The following is a 17925-nucleotide window of genomic DNA, read 5'->3' as shown; positions in this document are numbered from 1 at the left end:
CGGCCTGGGTTTGTTGCCAGGCACCTACACTGGGTTGTGAAGGTGTCAAGGGTGACCGCTCCTGGAGTCCCAGTCAGACTCCGGGTGAACCTGCTACTTGTTTCTTCCCCTGATCCCTGGGGCAGTGTTGGAAGCTGAGTGGCACCCATGGGAGACAGAAGCTGATAGTGAAGCTGCGGATGACTGGAGCTGGCAGGTTCCTAATTCAGTGCCCCCGGCTGTAGGCCTTCTCCTGGGCGCGCCGCAGTCTCTGCATCAATACCCCACCACTACTCTCGCGTGGCCCCTCATTCTTGTGATTCTGTTTCCCACTCTTCGACATCAGGCCTGGACCAAGTAAGAAGCCCGCCCACAAGGGACATTTCGCAGCACATGAAGCTTTGTAAATGTCAGATTTATTAAAGTATAATTTACATACAATAAAGTACAATTGGATGAATTTGACAAGTGTATACAGTCTTGGAACCATCACCGGTCTATATTAAAGTTACATCATTCCCAAAACTTCCATCAGGCCCCTTTGCAGCCAATATCCTTCCCTGCCCCCAGGGACACAGAAGGTAATTACTAGTTACCTACTGGGTATAGTGGGTTATACCTCTAGTAACCAGAACTCAGTCCAGGTACTACAACAAAGGAACCAGTCGTTTAAACCACCAAGCACAGAATACACCAGGAATAAAGGACTTTAATAAAGTGATTCTCAGTATGTGCTATGCCAGTTTGGCACAATTAGTAGGAACATCTAAACAGTCTGTTTCACAACTGCTAGGATTAAGTCCCAAAAAAGGCCACTTATACTAGAAAAATTATTTTTGCACAAACATATTGCTTGGCCCCTATCACAGATCTACTAAATCTTTCAAGATTCTTTTAAAAGGCTCCCTAGGCTAAGACACTGCCCTGTAACAGTGCTAGTCTTCTAAAGCCCACACAGCTTTGGGTACATAAAGCTGGAAAAAAAGTGTTAGTTTTTGCTAACAAAATTGACAAGATAACAAAATATATAGGTCTACTCTCCTGTTTATTTCTTGAACTCAAGTTAGAAGAATACCAAAATAAGTTTGACAAATGAATCCCCCAAAATACCTTGTCACCTACTGTAGTTGGAATACTTTTTATTGCTGTATCAAATGTATTTTTATCAGGCTGCTCTAGACTGGAAAAATAAGCACATTTACATGAAATGGTAGCTTGAACTGAATTCCCCAGGATACTTGCAACAGTCATGGTCCAAATGAAGGCACTGACTTGTTATGTTTGAAATTCAAAAAACTTTTATTTAAATTGAAAAAAATTCTCAAAACTGCATTTAGAATCAAAACCCTTTTGTTATGAATACACAAGTATTTTTAGGTAAGGCAGAAATATTTCTAGGTTAACAAGACCAAATTTGACTTTGGATTTTATTCTTTAAACAAATTGTAAAGAGTGAAGGAAAAAATAGGTTATTTACAGAAAATATCTACATATGTACTCAAGAGGTACAAATTTGGTGACGAACTTAGTACATGCTGGCATCTCAGAAGCAGTTCTTAAAGAGCTTAACTTTATTTTCTTGGATTTTAAGAACATCTAAGATCCTTCTTCATCCTCGATCTTGGGAGCCAAATAGTACTTTAAATGTCCCATGTCGGCAATTTTATACTCTACAACTGAAAGAAGACAGGAACACAATTATTGAGAAGTACCACATATACCATCTACAAAACAAGATTCAACAAACCAATTATCTTACCAAGGGGTACATCTGCAGACATACTGAGTGTTACTGTAGGAGAGAGCGGAGTGGCTTTTGTAAAGAAGTTCAGGTATCTCAGTGCAAAAGTTAGCTGAACTGGCTCATTCATCTCTATAGTAACCTGAGAGAAAACAGAAAGATTAATCATATTGAAAAACATCAAGAAAATGCAGTCCATTAGTTCAGAATATATTTCTAAAGATTTATTTGTTATTGGGGTGCCTGGGTGGCTCAGTGGGTTAAGCCTCTGCCTTCGGCTCGGGTCATGATCTCAGGGTCCTGGGATCGAGCCCCGCATCGGGCTCTCTGCTCAGTGGGGAGCCGGCTTCCCCCTCCCTCTCAGCCTGCCTCTCTGCCTACTTGTGATCTCTGTAAAATAAATAAATAAAATCTTAGGAAAAAAAAAAAGATTTATTTATTAGAGAGAGGGTGGGTGCAAGCAAGAGCGTGAGTGCGAGGAGAGGCAGAGGCAGAGATTCCAGGCTGAGTGCTGAGCCCAAGGAGGGCTTGTTCCATGAGATCATGATCTGAGCTGAAACCAAGAGTCGGATGCTTAACTGACTGAGCCTCCCAGGCACCCCTAGAATATATCTTTAAAAACAAAACAAAAAAACCCTTATTGGGTTACTTTGGAGAGTGATATGAAACTAATTTTGAGGACTGGTAAATAAAGCAAAAGAATCAAGTATTTAGTCTGTCTTTCCCATATGAACTGTAGCTTAGGTAAACAAAATTATGTGGTAAGAGAAAACTTCTTTATAGGAATGTTTCTAATAAATCAGCTAATAAAAGGAGGAATGAAATGTATTAATACAACTCTAAGGACATAATGATTCTAAACAATTATTATGGCTGCTAAGAAAATGTAGACACCTCATACCTAACAAGGGGTATACATACAAGCATCTGTAAAGTATTCTTATTCTCTCACTCCCAAAACAAAGAAAATACTGAATATCAAGCCTCTAGCGCTGTAGCTACCAGTTTATAGGAAATATAGGTTAAAGAAGAATATTAATTGACATAAGGGATACAATAGGCAAAATCCAGATTTCAGGAAAACTCAATGACAAAGGACTTGCCTCAACAAATTGTAATGGAGAGGGGGGATAAAGAAATTGAATGGAAAACCAATGGATTAAAAGAATTTGAGGGCCTATCAGTGAACTACAGTGTACAGAGCTTATTAAAATCTTGATTCAAACATCTTCTGAAATAACCAAGGAAATAGGAAAACACTGAAAAATTCCTTAATACCAAATAACGTCATAAACGCTCACATTTCAGATACAAAAATACTTATAGAACTAATCTGAGATTAAAAAAAAAAAAAAAAATCCAGAATGGCAGGGAAGTTACCATGTAATTTAGCAGAGATAATACAGAATTAGCCCCTGAACTTTTGCTAGTAATATTTTTAAGTCTTCATTTAAACTGAGGGTTGACTACTCATGCAAGGAACTAGAATATCTAATAATTACTATAAACATAAAATGTCACACACTATGGTAAGCACTTTGAATGTTACCACATTTAAGCCTAATAATCCTATGAAGTTAGAACCTTAAATTGTCCTTCATTTACAGAATTAACTGATGTTTTTTCAAAGGCTAGTAAGGCTTTAAAAAAAAAATATTTGTTTATAAATACTCTTCTAAAAAAAAGCACTTGATTTTCTAGGAAAACCTTAATTTAAGGATGTTTAGTAATTAGAGTGTTCTTTGTCCCTAAATGGAGGTTCTCTAGGCCCCCTACTGGGCCTACATTGTTGAAACTTAAATATAAAGATTACATAAGAGCTCCTAAAAGGTTAATTTTTACCTCCAACTAGATCCTCTGTTAAGTTGCAATTACCCTGCTATGGACTGAATGTCTGTGTTCCCAAAAAGTTCATGTTAAAACCAAATCCCCAAGTGATGGTACCTGGAGATAGGACCTTTGGGAGGTGCTTAGTGCTAGTACCCTTCTACAGGAGACCCGAGAGCTCCTCTGACCCTTCTATTGGGCGAGAAGCCCACTGTCTGTGAACCAAGAAGCAGGTCCTCACCAGACACTGAATCTGCCAGCTTTCCAGCCTCTACAACTGTCAGAAATAAATTTCAGTTGTTTATAAGTCACACACACACACACACAGTATTTTGCTATAGTAGCCTGAACAGACTAAGGCACAATCTAATGTTAAGAAGGGTTACCATTCTCAAAAAAAGAAGAAGGGTTACCATACTCTTCAGAGTATTTTGTTAGTTAAGAAACTACTTACAGCTTCCTCCTCCTTATCGACATTACTTGTTTGTGACAACTTAATATTTCCATTTCCTAGTTCTCCACTTGCAGAAAATTTCACTCCATCTTTTGCACAGGAAATTACAACAGCATCTCCAATATGACTGAGATCTCGGCATATACGTGCAAATTCACCAGAAGGCATCTTTACTACACAGCTATACTCTTGCTCCTAATAAAATGAAATAAAATAAAAGTTCATCTGCTGGAAATCAAAAATTCTCCTTTTCTGAAGACTCTGCATCTAGATAAAAATTCAGAATTTAAGATTTCCTAATTACTTTGAAATATCACTCATTGTGTAATTTTATAACATACTCTAAACCTCGAAAAGCAAATATAGATCTAAAACAAGTATGTCATAATAATTATACTTAGAAAACTAAAATAAGAGTTTAAACCTTTAATGATAAATGCACTATTCAAGGAAAAGAGCCTTCCCCAATCACCCTCCAGGGATAAATCGAGAGGACATTAGGGCATGGCATACAAATGATGAGGTGTATGCAAACAGGCCCAACTGCTTACCAAAATAAAACAAGAAAACAAGATACTAAGGATTTTAAACATCTTAACTCTCCTTTTATGTTGACAAACCCAACCTTAATGAATTTCTGCTAACACAGCCTTAAAGTCTACTCTTGGGAGGAAAAAAAAGCATGGAGGTTAATGCTAATATACATTTGGCAGCAATCAATTCAACCAGATTCAATTTAGAGTACTGTAGTTTAATGAAATTACAAATGTCAGTCTAAATACTAAATCCCTACTTTGGAACACGTACAGCACATATACAGAAGTTCCATTAGGAATTGGGCTTTAAACTGTATTATTAACACTTTCTTATATAACTATCATGCCCTGTGTACAATACACTCAGAAACTTTGATACTCACTGGAATTCCAAGTTGTTCAACATCTAAATCCATTAATTTCATTTCATAGTCTGAAACCTTTTCTTGATCTACCAAAAGAAAGCAGATTGAAGAAAAGCATTTAAGTTTATAACTATGATGTTAAGTTCTAAAATCATCACAAACATTTCCTTAAATTTCTCACAATTCTGAGACACACTGCATTTAAATTTCCCCTAGTATAACTTAGTTGAAGGGTATGACTTACTTGGAGCTTCAAATACTAGGGCCAGGGTGTCCGCATTATCTTCAGCCCTTAGTGTAATGATGTCCTCATTGCCAGCGCATTTCAGTATTTTGGACATGCTAGAATACAGAAGACACAGGATTTAAAATCCACACAATGTTCTCAAGATCGATGTCTGACTCAAAAGAAGGAGTTGCTATTTTTACTAGGGTTGTCGGAGGAACTGGGTATGTTAGGTAAACTGATATGGCCATTTTGTAATGCAATTTAGCAGTATTTATATTTTAGCAAGCACACTCCCTATCACGAGCAGTTTCACTTCTGGATATCAACAAAAGAGCAGTATTTTACGACCTGCAAGTCCCTTTGGTGGGTGAAGCCGATTAATCGGTTGTGACGATCACGAAAAATGATGGAGGATACCCATTTAAACACACTGCATGTAGTCGGCTAAAGTATTTCTCACAAACCTTGAGATTTAAACATGTTTATGTCCTAGACAAGTAGTAATCAAAACTTTGAAAGCCCCTGCCTTGGAGAAATTTTAAGTCATGACCTCAGGGTGCTCACTGCAACTTTATAATAAAAGACCAGAATCGACCGACTGTCTGTCCCCAGGGAGGGTGACAGAACTGGTCAATCAGGCCAAAGGTCTCTCGTCCAAGGCCGCCGGCACTTAATGCCCCAAGAGCTGTGCAACTGTCTTCTTGGCATTTCGAAGAAGCCCGTCATTTTCCCGCCACCACCCGCTTTGTGACTTTGGCGCGGAAAGAGCCGGTTCGCGCGGCTGCCAGCGCGGGCTTTCCGAACCGCGCGCTCCGCTAGGTCCCGCCCCTCGGCGTCGCAGGCCAATGAGATGGCGCGGGTCGCCAGTGCCAACCAATGAGGGCTTAGCTCGCCGGCGCTCCCGCCAAGAAGGAGGTGGGGGTGCACGAAGAGCCCGGCTCTCCGCCACCCTGGTGCTCACCTGGTGAGGTTCACACCCATGGCCAAGTTGCGGTCGCAGCGGTACGTGTCGAAGCCCTCGGAGCGCAGGGTGAGCTGCACCAGGGAGACGTGGGAGGAATCCATGCTCTGCAGGTTGACGCCGCTCGAGCTTATGTCCCAGCAGGCCTCATTGATGAGATCCTTCAGCGCCTCCAGCACCTTCTTCAGGATGGAGCCCTGGACCAGGCGCGCCTCGAACATGGTGGCAGAGTCACAACGACGCAGCTACAGGCGGAGATAAAGAGGAAGTTGTTCCCGGCTTGGGCGTCACAGGGTAAGAGCGAGCCGGCGAACGCACGAGCTCACGTCTGAGCGCCAGCACGATCACAACCAGCTCCAGGCGCCTGCGACGGTTTAATAGCGCCGCGTCTGCGAGCGCGCGCTCTCCGCCTCTGCGCCGCGTGTGGATACGTCACCACGCTGCCCCGCCCATTGCCTGTCGGAGAGACTCTAGGGCCAATAGTGGCCCTGATCTGCATGTAGCCCGCCCTCCCTGAACATCCATTGGAGGGTTGGACGCAGGGGCGGGGCAGGAGCGTGGCGTCTCCGCCTTCTTTTTTGCCTGGTTCTGCGAAACCCGACGCTAAAACAAGTCTAGGCTTGTGAAGGCCTGACAAGGGTTCTGGGTCTTATTTGTGCTGCCTGCTCAACCTCCCTCTTCAGGAATACCAAGAAAGAAAATGAAACGCATATCCAGCCTAGCAGGAGGAAGACGCCTTGCACCCTGAGTACAGCTGTTTTAAATGTGCGTTTTATTTTTGCTGTTACGGAAGTGATGTGCTCCTAAAAGTCAAACGGTGTGCAGTTACGATTAGAGAATTATCATGCCCCTTCCTCGCCCGCACGCACCCCAACCTCTTGTTACTTACTGTAGACAACTTTCTAAGCATTTTTTTCTACAAATCCATGTAAAAGAAAAAAATGAGTTCATACCAGAAACACTTCTACAATGTACTTAATAAGCTTATGTTTAATTTTATGTCACATACCACCTCTATATCATCACTTCTTAAAACGATGGAATAGTATCCTATGCATGTAGCCAAACTTAACCAATTTCTTGTAATTACAAACACCTTTGGGTACTTAGTTGATTTTTGTGAGATCGACTCCTTGCAGTGGCATACCCATTAAAGTTTTGATAAATGTTACTAAATTGACCGCTGAAAGATTGCAGTTTGCCTAAGCCTGTGGACATGCTCATTTCTCCATATTTTCCCAGCTATAGATACTAGCAATTTAAAAAAAAAATTATTAACATAGAATGTATTATTAGTTTCAGGAGTACAGGTCTGTGATTCTTCAATCTTACACAATTCACAGTTCTCGCCATAGCATATATCCTCCCCAATGTCCATCACCCTGCCACCTAATCCCTCCCATGCCTCTTCCCTCCAACAACCCTCAGTTTGTCATTTGCTGAGACCAAGAGTCCCTTAAGGTTTTCTTCCTGTCTGGTTTCGTCTTGTGTCATTTTTCTGTCCTTTCCCCTATGCAATCTTGTTTTAAAATCTATGCTTATTTGTGTGCAAATTCCAATTTGCATATTAAAATATTGTTACAGGGGGCACCTGGGTTGTTGGTTAAGCATCTGCCTTCCCCTGGGGTCCTGGAATGGAGCTCCACAGTCAGGCTTTATTTAGCTCAGCAGGGAGTCTGCTTCTATCTCTCCTCCCTCTTCCCCTCCCCCTGCTCATGATCTCTCTCTAAAATAAATAAATAAAATCTTTAAAAAAAATGATTACAGGGGTATAAGTGGCTGCCTTCAGCTCAGGTCATGATCTCAGGGTCCTGGGATGGAGTCTAGCATCGGCTCCCAGCTCCCTCTGCGTCTCACTTGTGCTCTCTCTCTCTCTGTCACATAAATAAAAATTGTTACAGGTTGGATATCTTTTTTTTTTTAAAGATTTTATTTATTCATTTGACAGAGAGAAATCACAAGTAGGCAGAGAGGCAGGCAGAGAGAGAGGAGGAAGCAGGCTCCCTGCTGAGCAGAAAGCCCGACGTGGGGCTCGAACCCAGGACCTGGGATCATGACCTGAGCTGAAGGCAGCGGCTTAACCCACTGAGCCACCCAGGCGCCCCTGGATATCTTTTTTATATATATATATATTTTTTAAGATTTTTTATTTATTTATTCGACAGGAGATCACAAGTAGGCAGAGAAGCAGGCAGAGAGAGAGGAGGAAGCAGGTTCCCTGCTGAGCAGAGAGCCCAATGTGGGGCTCTCTGGGATCATCATCCCAGGACCCTGGGATCATGACCTGAGCTGAAGGCAGAGACTTTAACCCACTGAGCCACCCAGGTGCCCCCTTTCATATATATATTTTTTAAGATTCTTGACCATTGTATATTTTTATCTTTTCCCTTAAACTCTTTTTCCTATTGATTGCAAGGAGCACTTTATATATTAAGCATTTCTCTATTACATATACCCCCCACCATTTTGCTATTTTTCTTTTACTTTGGTTATAGCATTTCCCTTTAATTGTGTTTGCTATCTTATCTTGGTCTGTAGAATTAGTTTTTCTATGGTGTATCTCGATATAGATTTAGTTTTATTTATGCTGTCCAGGGAGTTTAGTTTCCCAAATCAGATTTATGTATTGTATCAAGTCTAGAATATTCTCAATTATTAGTTTCAAATATTGCCTTTCCCTACTCTAGTCTCTCCCTCTGGCAATTCAAATGGATGAATGTATTTAACTGAAAGTAAGATAACTTTAAGGTAAGATACACCATTGTTTTATGTACCACAAGAAAAGAAATGTTGAACCATCACACAATGCTTTATCATTTAGAATTTCTACTTTTTTTTTTAAGATTTTATTTATTTATTTGAGAGAGGTGAGAGAGAGAGAGCGTGCACAAACAGATAAAGGGCAGAGGGAGAAACAGACTCCCTGTGGAGCAGGGAGCCAGATATGGGGCTTGATACTGGGACTCCAGGATCATGACCCGAGCTGAAGGCAGAGGCTTAACCAACTGAACGACCCAGATGCCCCTAGAATTTCCACTTTGTAATTATTGAAAGAACTTTTAGATTAGGGCCCCTGGGTGGCTCAGTGGGTTAAAGCCTCTGCCTTCGGCTCAGGTCATGATCCCAGGGTCCTGGGATCGAGTCCTGCATCGGGCTCTGTGCTTGGCAGGGAGCCTGCTTCTTCCTCTCTCTCTGCCTGCCTCTTTGCCTACTTGTGATCTCTATCAAATAAACAAAATCTTTAAAAAAAAAAAAAAAAGAACTTTTAGATCATTTAAAATATTTGTATCATATATTATTCTTCTGCATACAAAAACATATAATCAAGATGAATTAAGGCATTCTTAATATTTCTCCACATTCAGTCTTTCACAGTTGCTGATACTGCTGTGTTTCCATATGCTAGCATTCCCTTATCACAGGTGTTGATGCAGCATTCTCAAAAGTGCTACACTCTTGTCCTTGTCCCTGGAATCTTTTCCGAGTCTGTGCCACCCATTTGTAAATTAAAAAAAAATTTTTTTTAAGTTTTTAAAGTCAATTTAAACAAAACAAGAAAGCAGTATACCCATTTCTCCCACTCCCACCCCTCACCCCTGGTAACCACCTATCTGTTCTCAAGTTTTTTTGCTTTTGTTTCAGTTATAGGCTCCACACAGAGATCTTGTGCTATTTGTCTTTCTCTGTCTGATTTATTCACTTAGGATAATGCCCTCAAGATGCAACCATATTTTTGCAAATGGCAAAATTCCATCCTTTTTTCTGGGTAAATAATATTTTGGTATATATGTGTGTGTATTATATTTCTGTATCCATTAATTCATCAATGGATACTTAGGTTGTCTATACCTTGACTAGTGTAAATAAAGCTGCAGTGAATGTGTGGATATGTATATATATATATATATACAAATTATATATATATATATATATATATATATATATATAACTTTTCAAGTTAGTGTTTTCATTTTCTTTTTTTTTTTAAAGATTTTTTTTTTTTTTTTTTTTTTTTTTTGTCAGAGAGAGAGTGAGAGAGAGCGAGCACAGGCAGACAGAATGGCAGGCAGAGGCAGAGGGAGAAGCAGGCTCCCCGCCAAGCAAGGAGCCCGATGTGGGACTCGATCCCAGGACGCTGGGATCATGACCTGAGCCGAAGGCAGCTGCTTAACCAACTGAGCCACCCAGGCGTCCCAGTGTTTTCATTTTCTTTGGATTAATATCCAGAAATAGAATTGCTGGATTACATGGTAGTTCTATTTTTAATATTTTGAGGAACATCCATAATTTTACATTGTTGTTATACCCATTTACATTCCCACCAATAGTGCACAAGTGTTCCCTTTATTCATCTCCTTGTCAACACTTGTTTTTTTCTTTCTTTTTTTTGATAATAGGTGTGAGGTGGTATTTCATTGTGGTTTTGATTTGCATCTCCCTGATGGTTAATGATGTTGAGCATCTTTTTATATGCCTGTTGGTCATCTGCATGTCTTCTTTGGAAAAATGTCTGTTTAAACTTTTTGCCCAATTTTTAAATTGAATTGTTTGGTTTTGTTATTGTGTAAGATTAGCCCCTTATCCTTTACATGCTTTGCATTTATTTCCTCCCACTCAGTAGGTTGCCTTTTCATTTTGTTGATGGTTTCCCATTGGTAAATTTTGATATGGGTACTTTCTTGCCTTATGTATGATAAACTATTCTTTGCATACATTTTAATATCAAAACATAATAGGCTTATCCATTTGTGAATATTTTCCTTTCTTAGTTCTCTTAGAGTCTTCATTCCTTTGTAAAATGCAAAATTTGTTAGGGGTGCCTGGGTGGCTCAGTGGGTTAAAACCTCTGCCTTCAGCTCAGGTCATGATCTCGGGGTCCTGGGATCAAGCCTTGCGTTGGGCTCTCTGCTCAGTGGGGAGCCTGCTTCCCTTTCTCTCTCTCTGCCTGCCTCTCTGCCTACTTGTGATCTCTCTCTCTCTGTCAAATAAAATAAATTTTAAAAAATCTTAAAAAAAAATGTGGAATTTGTTCACTCCAGAGAGGAACATTTGCTTCACTAAAAACAAATGTACACTCGGCTACTCTGTTTCTTTGCCTTTTGCTTACATAATTACATTTTGGTCTAATACCAGATCGAAGTGTAATTACTTTGAAGGCCATTTTAAATGGCAATTAAACTCCACCAATGTGGCACCCAATCAGTTGAAATAAGGGCATATGAATGGCAATGACCTGTCAGAGGAGTCCTTCCAAGGTAGTAGAATTTTATCAGAAAAGCTAGCTGTTTGGAAGAAAGAGCCTGAAAAGAATAGTATGTTGAAAAAGGATGCCAGATGTTCCGGTAATAGTTTGTTTTACAATTCAAAGATTTTTTTAGCAGATGTTCCAGTAGTGGTTTGTTTTACAATTCAAAGATTTTTTAATGGGTACTCTCCCCCAGGTTTATTGAGATATAATTGACTTATAATAATAGAACTCAAAGATTGATATGTCTGGGACACATTGATAAAAGGGGAGACTGGTGCAAGGTGACATTGCAAAGGAAAGCAGGAGTGACAGCTCATAGGACTTTGCAAGTGCAAGGGGAAATTATCACAAGATCTTTGACATGATCTAATATGTGTGTGTGTGTGTGTGTGTGTGTGTGTGTGTGTGTGTGTTTAAGCTTTTACTTATTTATTTGACAGAGAGAGAGATCACAAGTAAGCTGAGGGGGGGGCAGGGGAGGGTGAAACTGGCTCCCTGCTGAGCAGAGAGCCTGATGCAGATGCTGGGCTCAATCCCAGGACCCTGAGATCATGATCTGAGCAGAAGGCAGAGGCTTTACCCATTGAACTACCCAGGTGCCCCTCTAATTTGTGTTTTAAGAGGATCACTTTAACATTTGGTAAAGGTACTGTTTCAATCAGTGAGAGAAACAATGTATTATAAACTATCAAACTTGACTAAATGTCTAGGAAATAATAAAGCTATAGACTCTTCCTAACAACTGTTCACCAAAATAAATTCCAGATAGATTAAAGAGTTAAAATTCAAATAAATAAATTCAAAATTCAAGTCAATATTGGCTCAGTCAATAGAGCATGGGACTCTTGACCTTGGGGTTGATCACCTTTTTAAAACTAAAATCTTTAAAAATTTTTTTCAAATAAATATAAACCCAATAAGATGTGTAAAAGTCTTTTGGTAAATATGTATGAGATCTTGCTACAGGCTTCTAAACATAAAAGGATAATCCCCATGAAACTAAGGAATGACTACTTAATGACTAAGTTTTAAAACTTCAGTATGGCTAAGAGCATTGTATTGGTTAGTACATTTTATGTTTCCATGACAGAGAATCAGTTCAAAGTGATCAAGAGAAAAGGGGACTTAATGCATCCAAACAAAAGCCAGACGTAGCTAGCTTGCAGTGTCCAAGGCTCTTAGTAAGTGTATGAACAAAATGGTTAGCCACATTACAAGACAAAGAAGAGGAAATTAAAGGGTGACAGAATTTTAATCTACCAAATTAATGAAAATTATGTCAATATTAATTGTTAGGAAGAAATCAAGGAATTGGGCACTTTTATGCATTGAAGATTAGAGTATAAATTGTATAATTTCTCTGGTAGTAATTTGGTAATGTATATGAAAGTCTTAAAATTTTATTTATTCCTTGACACCCAAATTCAATCTCTAGGGTTTTTTTTTCCTAAAGAAGTAATCAGAGGTACTTACCAAGATGAAGCACATTTAAGAATATGTCTTATAGGGGCATCTGGGTGGCTCAGTGGGTTAAAGCCACTGCTCAGGTCATGATCCCAGGGTCCTAATATCGAGCCCCATGTCGGGCTTCCTGCTCAGCAGGGAGCCTCCTTCCTCCTCTCTCTCTGCCTGCCTCTCTGCCTACTTGTGATCTCTGCCTGTCAAATAAATAAATAAAAAAAAATCTTAAAAAAAAAAGAATATATCTTATAGAGAGGCATCTGGGTGACTCAGTTGGTTAAGCACCCAACTTTTAATCTCAGCTCAGGTCTTGATCTCTGGGTTGTGAGTTCAAGCCCTGTGTTGGACTCCATACCAAGCCTGGAGTCTATCACATTAAAAAAACAAAAACAAAAAAACAACTTCCAGAATTATTAAAAATTCCTCTAAAATTGGACATAACCTTGAGGTCTAACAAATGTCATGAGGTAAATTATGGTAAATCACAAAATGGAATACCAAACAGCATTTCAAATACCATCTTTTTAAAGATTTTATTTATTTATTTGACAGAGATCACAAGTAGGCAGAAAGGCAGGCAGAGAGAGAGAGGGGGAAGCGGGTTCCCTGCTGAGCAGAGAGCCCAATGCAGGGCTTGATCCCAGGACCCTGAGATCATGACCTGAGCCGAAGGCAGAAGCTTAACCCACTGAGCCACCCAGGCACCCCTCATATACCATTCTTAAAGAACATTTAATGATAAAAAGAAAAGTCAGGTTAAGAAATGGTATAAATAGGGACGCCTGGGTGGCTCAGTTGGTTAAGCAGCTGCCTTCGGCTCAGGTCATGATCCCAGCGTCCTGGGTTCGAGTCCCGCATCAGGCTCTTTGTTTAGCAGGGAGCCTGCTTCTCCCTCTGCCTCTGCCTGCCACTCTGTCTGCCTGTGCTCACTCTCTATGACAAATAAATAAATAAAATCTTAAAAAAAAAAAGAAATGGTATAAATAGTAGCATTCCAATTTTCTAAAACTGTTACATCTAGAAAATAGAATGAAAATGCAGTAATATAAATAACAACAGTAGTTACCCATGGCCGATAGTATCACTAATGATTTTAATGTTTTCCATTATACATTTATGCATGTTCCACACTTTATCAGACATGTATTATTGATTGGAAAAATGTTGGGAGAGAAAATGCTGTAAACTATTTTATATAATTTCTGGCAACTTTCTTTATAAGGTGATATCATGTATTAGTGTGAGTCTCAAGTCTAGCTGTCCCTTAGAAACACTTGGGGAGGAGCACCTGGGGGGTCTCAGTCAGCTAAGAGTCTGCGTTTGTCTCAGGTCATGATCCTAAGGTCCCTCGGATGGAGCCCGGTGTCAGGCTCCCTGCTCAGCAGAGAGCCTGCTTCTCCTTCTCCCTCTGCCCCTCCCCCCTGCTCGTGCTCTCTCTCAAATAAATAAAATCTTTTTTTTTTTAAAGATTTATTTATTTATTTATTTGACAGAGAGAGGTCACAAGTAGACGGAGAGGCAGGCAGAGAGAGAGAGAGAGAGGGAAGCAGGCTCCCCGCCGAGCAGAGAGCCCGATGCGGGACTCGATCCCAGGACCCTGAGATCATGACCTGAGCCGAAGGCAGCGGCTTAACCCACTAGCCACCCAGGCGCCCCTCAAATAAATAAAATCTTTATAAAAATAATGGGAACTAATCAAGGAATGAAATGAAAAGAAGTCTCTGTAAACAAGATATGCCATAAGACTGAAAAAAATGAGCCTAGAAGAAAGAGATAATATGAGGAAAAGAAGAGAAAAATCAGGGATAGAGGAGGAAGTATAAGGTGATGTAAGGATCTGGGGCAGCTGGGTGGTTCAGTTAGCCAAGCATCTTCCTTCAGCTCAGGCCATGATCCTGGGGTCCTGGGATGGATCCCTCAATTCAGGCTCCCTGCTCAGTGGGGAGCCTGCTTCTCCCTCTGCTGCTCCCGCAGCTTGTCTGTTTTTTTTTTTTTCTCTCTCAAATAAATAAGTAAAATCTTTATTTTTTAAAAAGATTTTATTTATTTATTTATTTATTTATTTGTCAGAGAGAGAGAGAGTGAGCGAGCGCACAAGCAGGCTGAGGCAGAGGGAGAAGCAGGCTCCCTGCTGAGCAAGGAGCCTGATGTGGGACTCGGACCCAGGATCACGACCTGAGCCTAACGCAGCAGCTTAACCGTCTGAGCCCCACAGTTGTCCCTAAATAAATCTTAAAAAAAAAAAAAAAAGTAAATGATCAAAATTTTTCTTTGGGCCGGAGGTAGGGGGAGATTTTTACTTTTCATTTCTTTCTACAGTTTATACATAGAGAAACCCTAAAGCTTGCCTAAAGGCCTATTAGTATGACTTTCTTCGGTCTGAATACTGCTTCCTGCTCTCTACAGCACTGACTTCAGAAATGTACTTGGTTTAAGCTCAGCCTGGGAGGGCTGAGAGCAATGGCTGAGAAGTTTGTTCCGGCCAAACTGTAGGGCTTATCCAACCTAGTAATCATACTGTTCATTCTGAAACTGATTTATATGCAGTGCTCTACCAGCCTCCTTTATATTAGGCTAGGTTTGAAAGGCAATAGTTGATTTGGAAGGATTGATGCATGTTTAGTTGTGAGCTTTCACTATTACATACCCTAAGGGTGAGGATTTGGATACATCTCTATCTATCTCTATCTCAGAGGATGACCTTGTGGCTTTCTCTGTGTTTACATCCTTCCTACATCTTCTAGATAATAAACCTGGGGTAATTTACTCAAGAGGTGCCTGGTTTTTAGATGAAGAAGTAACCACTGACATTGGTCAAAATGGTGGTCAGAGTCCTCCAGAGATTAAAAGAGCTTTAAGATTCCCATCACTGTGCTATTTACTTTTGTAAGGTCGAAACAAAAGACAAAATAAAGTACAAAAGCAAAGCTTTCTATAAATAAATTATGGACTGAAAGGAGTGGTCTGTCATGTATGTCGAGTCCGACCTGTCCACCCCCGCTCGGCCAAAACCCACTAAGTATTTGTGCAATGTTGTTGGTAGGGAACAAAGCACACCAGGAGTTCAGAATTCCTCCACACCTAGTTTACCGTCACTGTGAAGCAGTTACAGGAACTTTGGAATATACTTACAGAAATCAAGAAAATAGAATGCTTTTCTCAGAATTCTCACTACTGTACCCAGAACCCACAGCTAAGGTCAAAACTGGTAACATAAAATTGCAAAATTGCAACTCCTACCTGCGCAGGTTTCTCTCCTTGTTAAATTACAGTATGCTTATAGGAAGGGACCCCATTTCATACTTGTTTTACATTACTCACAAAGCAGAGAATAGGGACCGCTGAAAGCAATGTTTGACAACACAGGTATTAACAACGAATTTAGGAAGCCAGAAGTATGTGCAATGGTTTTTGTGGGCTTTGGTAACAAACGTATCTGTGTTCTAATTCCTAGTGGGTACTCTGTAGGTATGAGACCTTGGTTAATTTTCCTTAGGATAATTTTTTTTTTTTATGATTTTATTTGAGGGAGAATGAGCAAGAGAAAGTGAGAACACGAGCGGAGGGAGGGGCAGAGGGAGAGGAAGAAGCAGACTTCCCAATGAGCAGGGAGTCCAACGCGGGGCTCAATTCTAGGGCCCTGGGATCCTTACTTGAGCTGAGGGCAGACGCTTAACCGACTAGGCCACCCAAATGCCCTTCCTTTAGGAGAATTTTTAAATCCATTCGAGTACTAAGTATATTTCAGGTACACAGGGGATCGACTGCGAACGAAGTAGGCAGCATTCCTGTCCAAGAAAAGGTCTTTCAACAGTCCAGAAGACGGAAATTTGAAAAACCGTGGAAGATCTTATCTGTAAAATAAAAAGCGTATCTGCTTCCCGGCAGCTTCAATGAGATAAAGCGATTACTTAGTTCAGTGGCTAGCATAATTAACCATAAGTACTAGAGACAGCTTGGCAAAGCAAAGCCGACTAAAGTTTGGGTTTCACTTCCTTATCACGCGGGCGTCTTCTCTTACACTGGGGGATCCTCGGGCTTTTCCACTTCAGGGCCTAACAAGTGTCTACCTGTATGCGTGAGGGACGAGCCCTGGCCTCGGAGAACGCGAAGCCTAGAGCAAACACCATCCTCCAGGCTACAGCTTGGAGGATGCCGCTTCTCGACCCGGCTACTCATTTTGCCCCGGGGATTCAGGGCGCCAGCGCCAGCCTTCCGCTGTCAGGCCGGAGCTCCCATTGGCTAGTCTCCTTAGGAAACACATGCCTTTTCCCGCCTCCTCTCGCAGCTAGTCCAATGCACGCTTCTCCGTTCCACTCCTCCCCGCCCCCAGAACTCCGCCTCCCTGAAGCATTCGCGCCATTGGTGGATCTCTGCGGCCATGATGGCAGCGGTGCGCGTGCGCGCTCGCTCCTGGGGCCCTCCTCCCTAGCGGAGTGAGCGGGTCGGCGCTGGAGCAGGCTGTGTTCCGCCCGGGTGAAAGGGCGGCGGCGCTGGGCGGGGTAGAGTTCCACCGCCGGCGGCCGGGCTGTGGTGGGTCCTGAGAGCGGCTCAGGCGGGGCGGGGCCGGCCCAGCCGAGTCCGCGCGCGCCCGCACTGAGCTGCCAGCTCCGGCGGCTGCGCTGCTCGCCTGCCGCGACGTCGCGCCGGGGTCTCCAAGCATGACCGAGCTGAGGCAGAGGGCGGCCCGCGAGCCGGACGCGGCGCCCGAGGACAAGGTAGCGGCGGCGTCTGGGTTGGCGCGGCCGGGCAGCGGCGCCCCCCGGAGGTCCGCGGGGCCGCGCGCAGAGGGGTCGTCTCGCTCTCTGACCCTTTTGTCGCGGCCGACGGCGGCCCTGGGCAGCACCGGGGGTCTTTGGGTGGGGGGCTTGGTGGAGCGCGCGAAGGGGGAGGTAGGTCGGAACCCCGGCTCCGGGGACTGGTTGGGGATGGCATCTCTGGGGCGCAGGAAGGAGCGCGCGGGAGGTTGCGCGGGGCCACCTGCCTCGCAGCGTTGGTTGGGGTCGCGTTCTAGTCCCCCACGTCCCCGAGGCCTTCCTGGTGTGGAAACATCGGGACCCCGCAAAGCCTTCTTTGGCAGGAGACTCATCTGAGCCGGTCTGAGGCTCTCTGCTTCCCTTTACA

General features: G+C 42.1%; 2 protein-coding genes across 2 annotated transcripts in view; one reads left to right on the top strand and one right to left on the bottom strand.

Annotated features, from left to right (window-relative positions):
- Positions 1 to 375: 375 nt before the first annotated feature.
- Positions 376 to 6487, bottom strand: PCNA (proliferating cell nuclear antigen). Its single transcript, XM_047744065.1, has 6 exons — positions 6093 to 6487; positions 5147 to 5244; positions 4921 to 4988; positions 4002 to 4196; positions 1739 to 1862; positions 376 to 1655 (listed from the first exon to the last, which is right to left on the bottom strand). The coding sequence occupies exons 1-6, from the start codon at positions 6311 to 6313 to the stop codon at positions 1576 to 1578; spliced, it is 786 nt and encodes a 261-aa protein (XP_047600021.1). The 5' UTR covers positions 6314 to 6487; the 3' UTR covers positions 376 to 1575.
- A 10743-nt stretch (positions 6488 to 17230) lies between these two features.
- Positions 17231 to 17925, top strand: part of CDS2 (CDP-diacylglycerol synthase 2) — a 63541-nt gene continuing 62846 nt past the window's right edge. The window contains exon 1 of the mRNA XM_047744064.1: positions 17231 to 17519. Coding sequence (XP_047600020.1) covers positions 17463 to 17519 — 57 coding nt within the window. The 5' untranslated portion in view covers positions 17231 to 17462. The remainder of the gene's footprint in view (positions 17520 to 17925) is intronic.

Source organism: Lutra lutra, chromosome 9 (assembly GCF_902655055.1).
Source record: "Lutra lutra chromosome 9, mLutLut1.2, whole genome shotgun sequence".
Lineage (NCBI taxonomy): Eukaryota > Metazoa > Chordata > Mammalia > Carnivora > Mustelidae > Lutra > Lutra lutra.
The sequence above is the reverse complement of the archived record's forward strand: the minus strand, read 5'-3'. Positions and strand labels throughout refer to the sequence as shown.

What these genes read in the sequence shown, in the direction of transcription:
- PCNA (XM_047744065.1), bottom strand. Translation starts at nt 6,313, where the DNA reads ATGTTCGAGGCGCGCCTGGTCCAGGGCTCCATCCTGAAGAAGGTGCTG. An exon ending in TTGAACAACTTGGAATTCCA is followed by an intron (nt 4,197 to 4,920) that starts GTGAGTATCAAA and finishes TCATTTTATTAG; the next exon opens with GAGCAAGAGTATAGCTGTGT. An exon ending in TCGATAAGGAGGAGGAAGCT is followed by an intron (nt 1,863 to 4,001) that starts GTAAGTAGTTTC and finishes GTTTTCTCTCAG; the next exon opens with GTTACTATAGAGATGAATGA.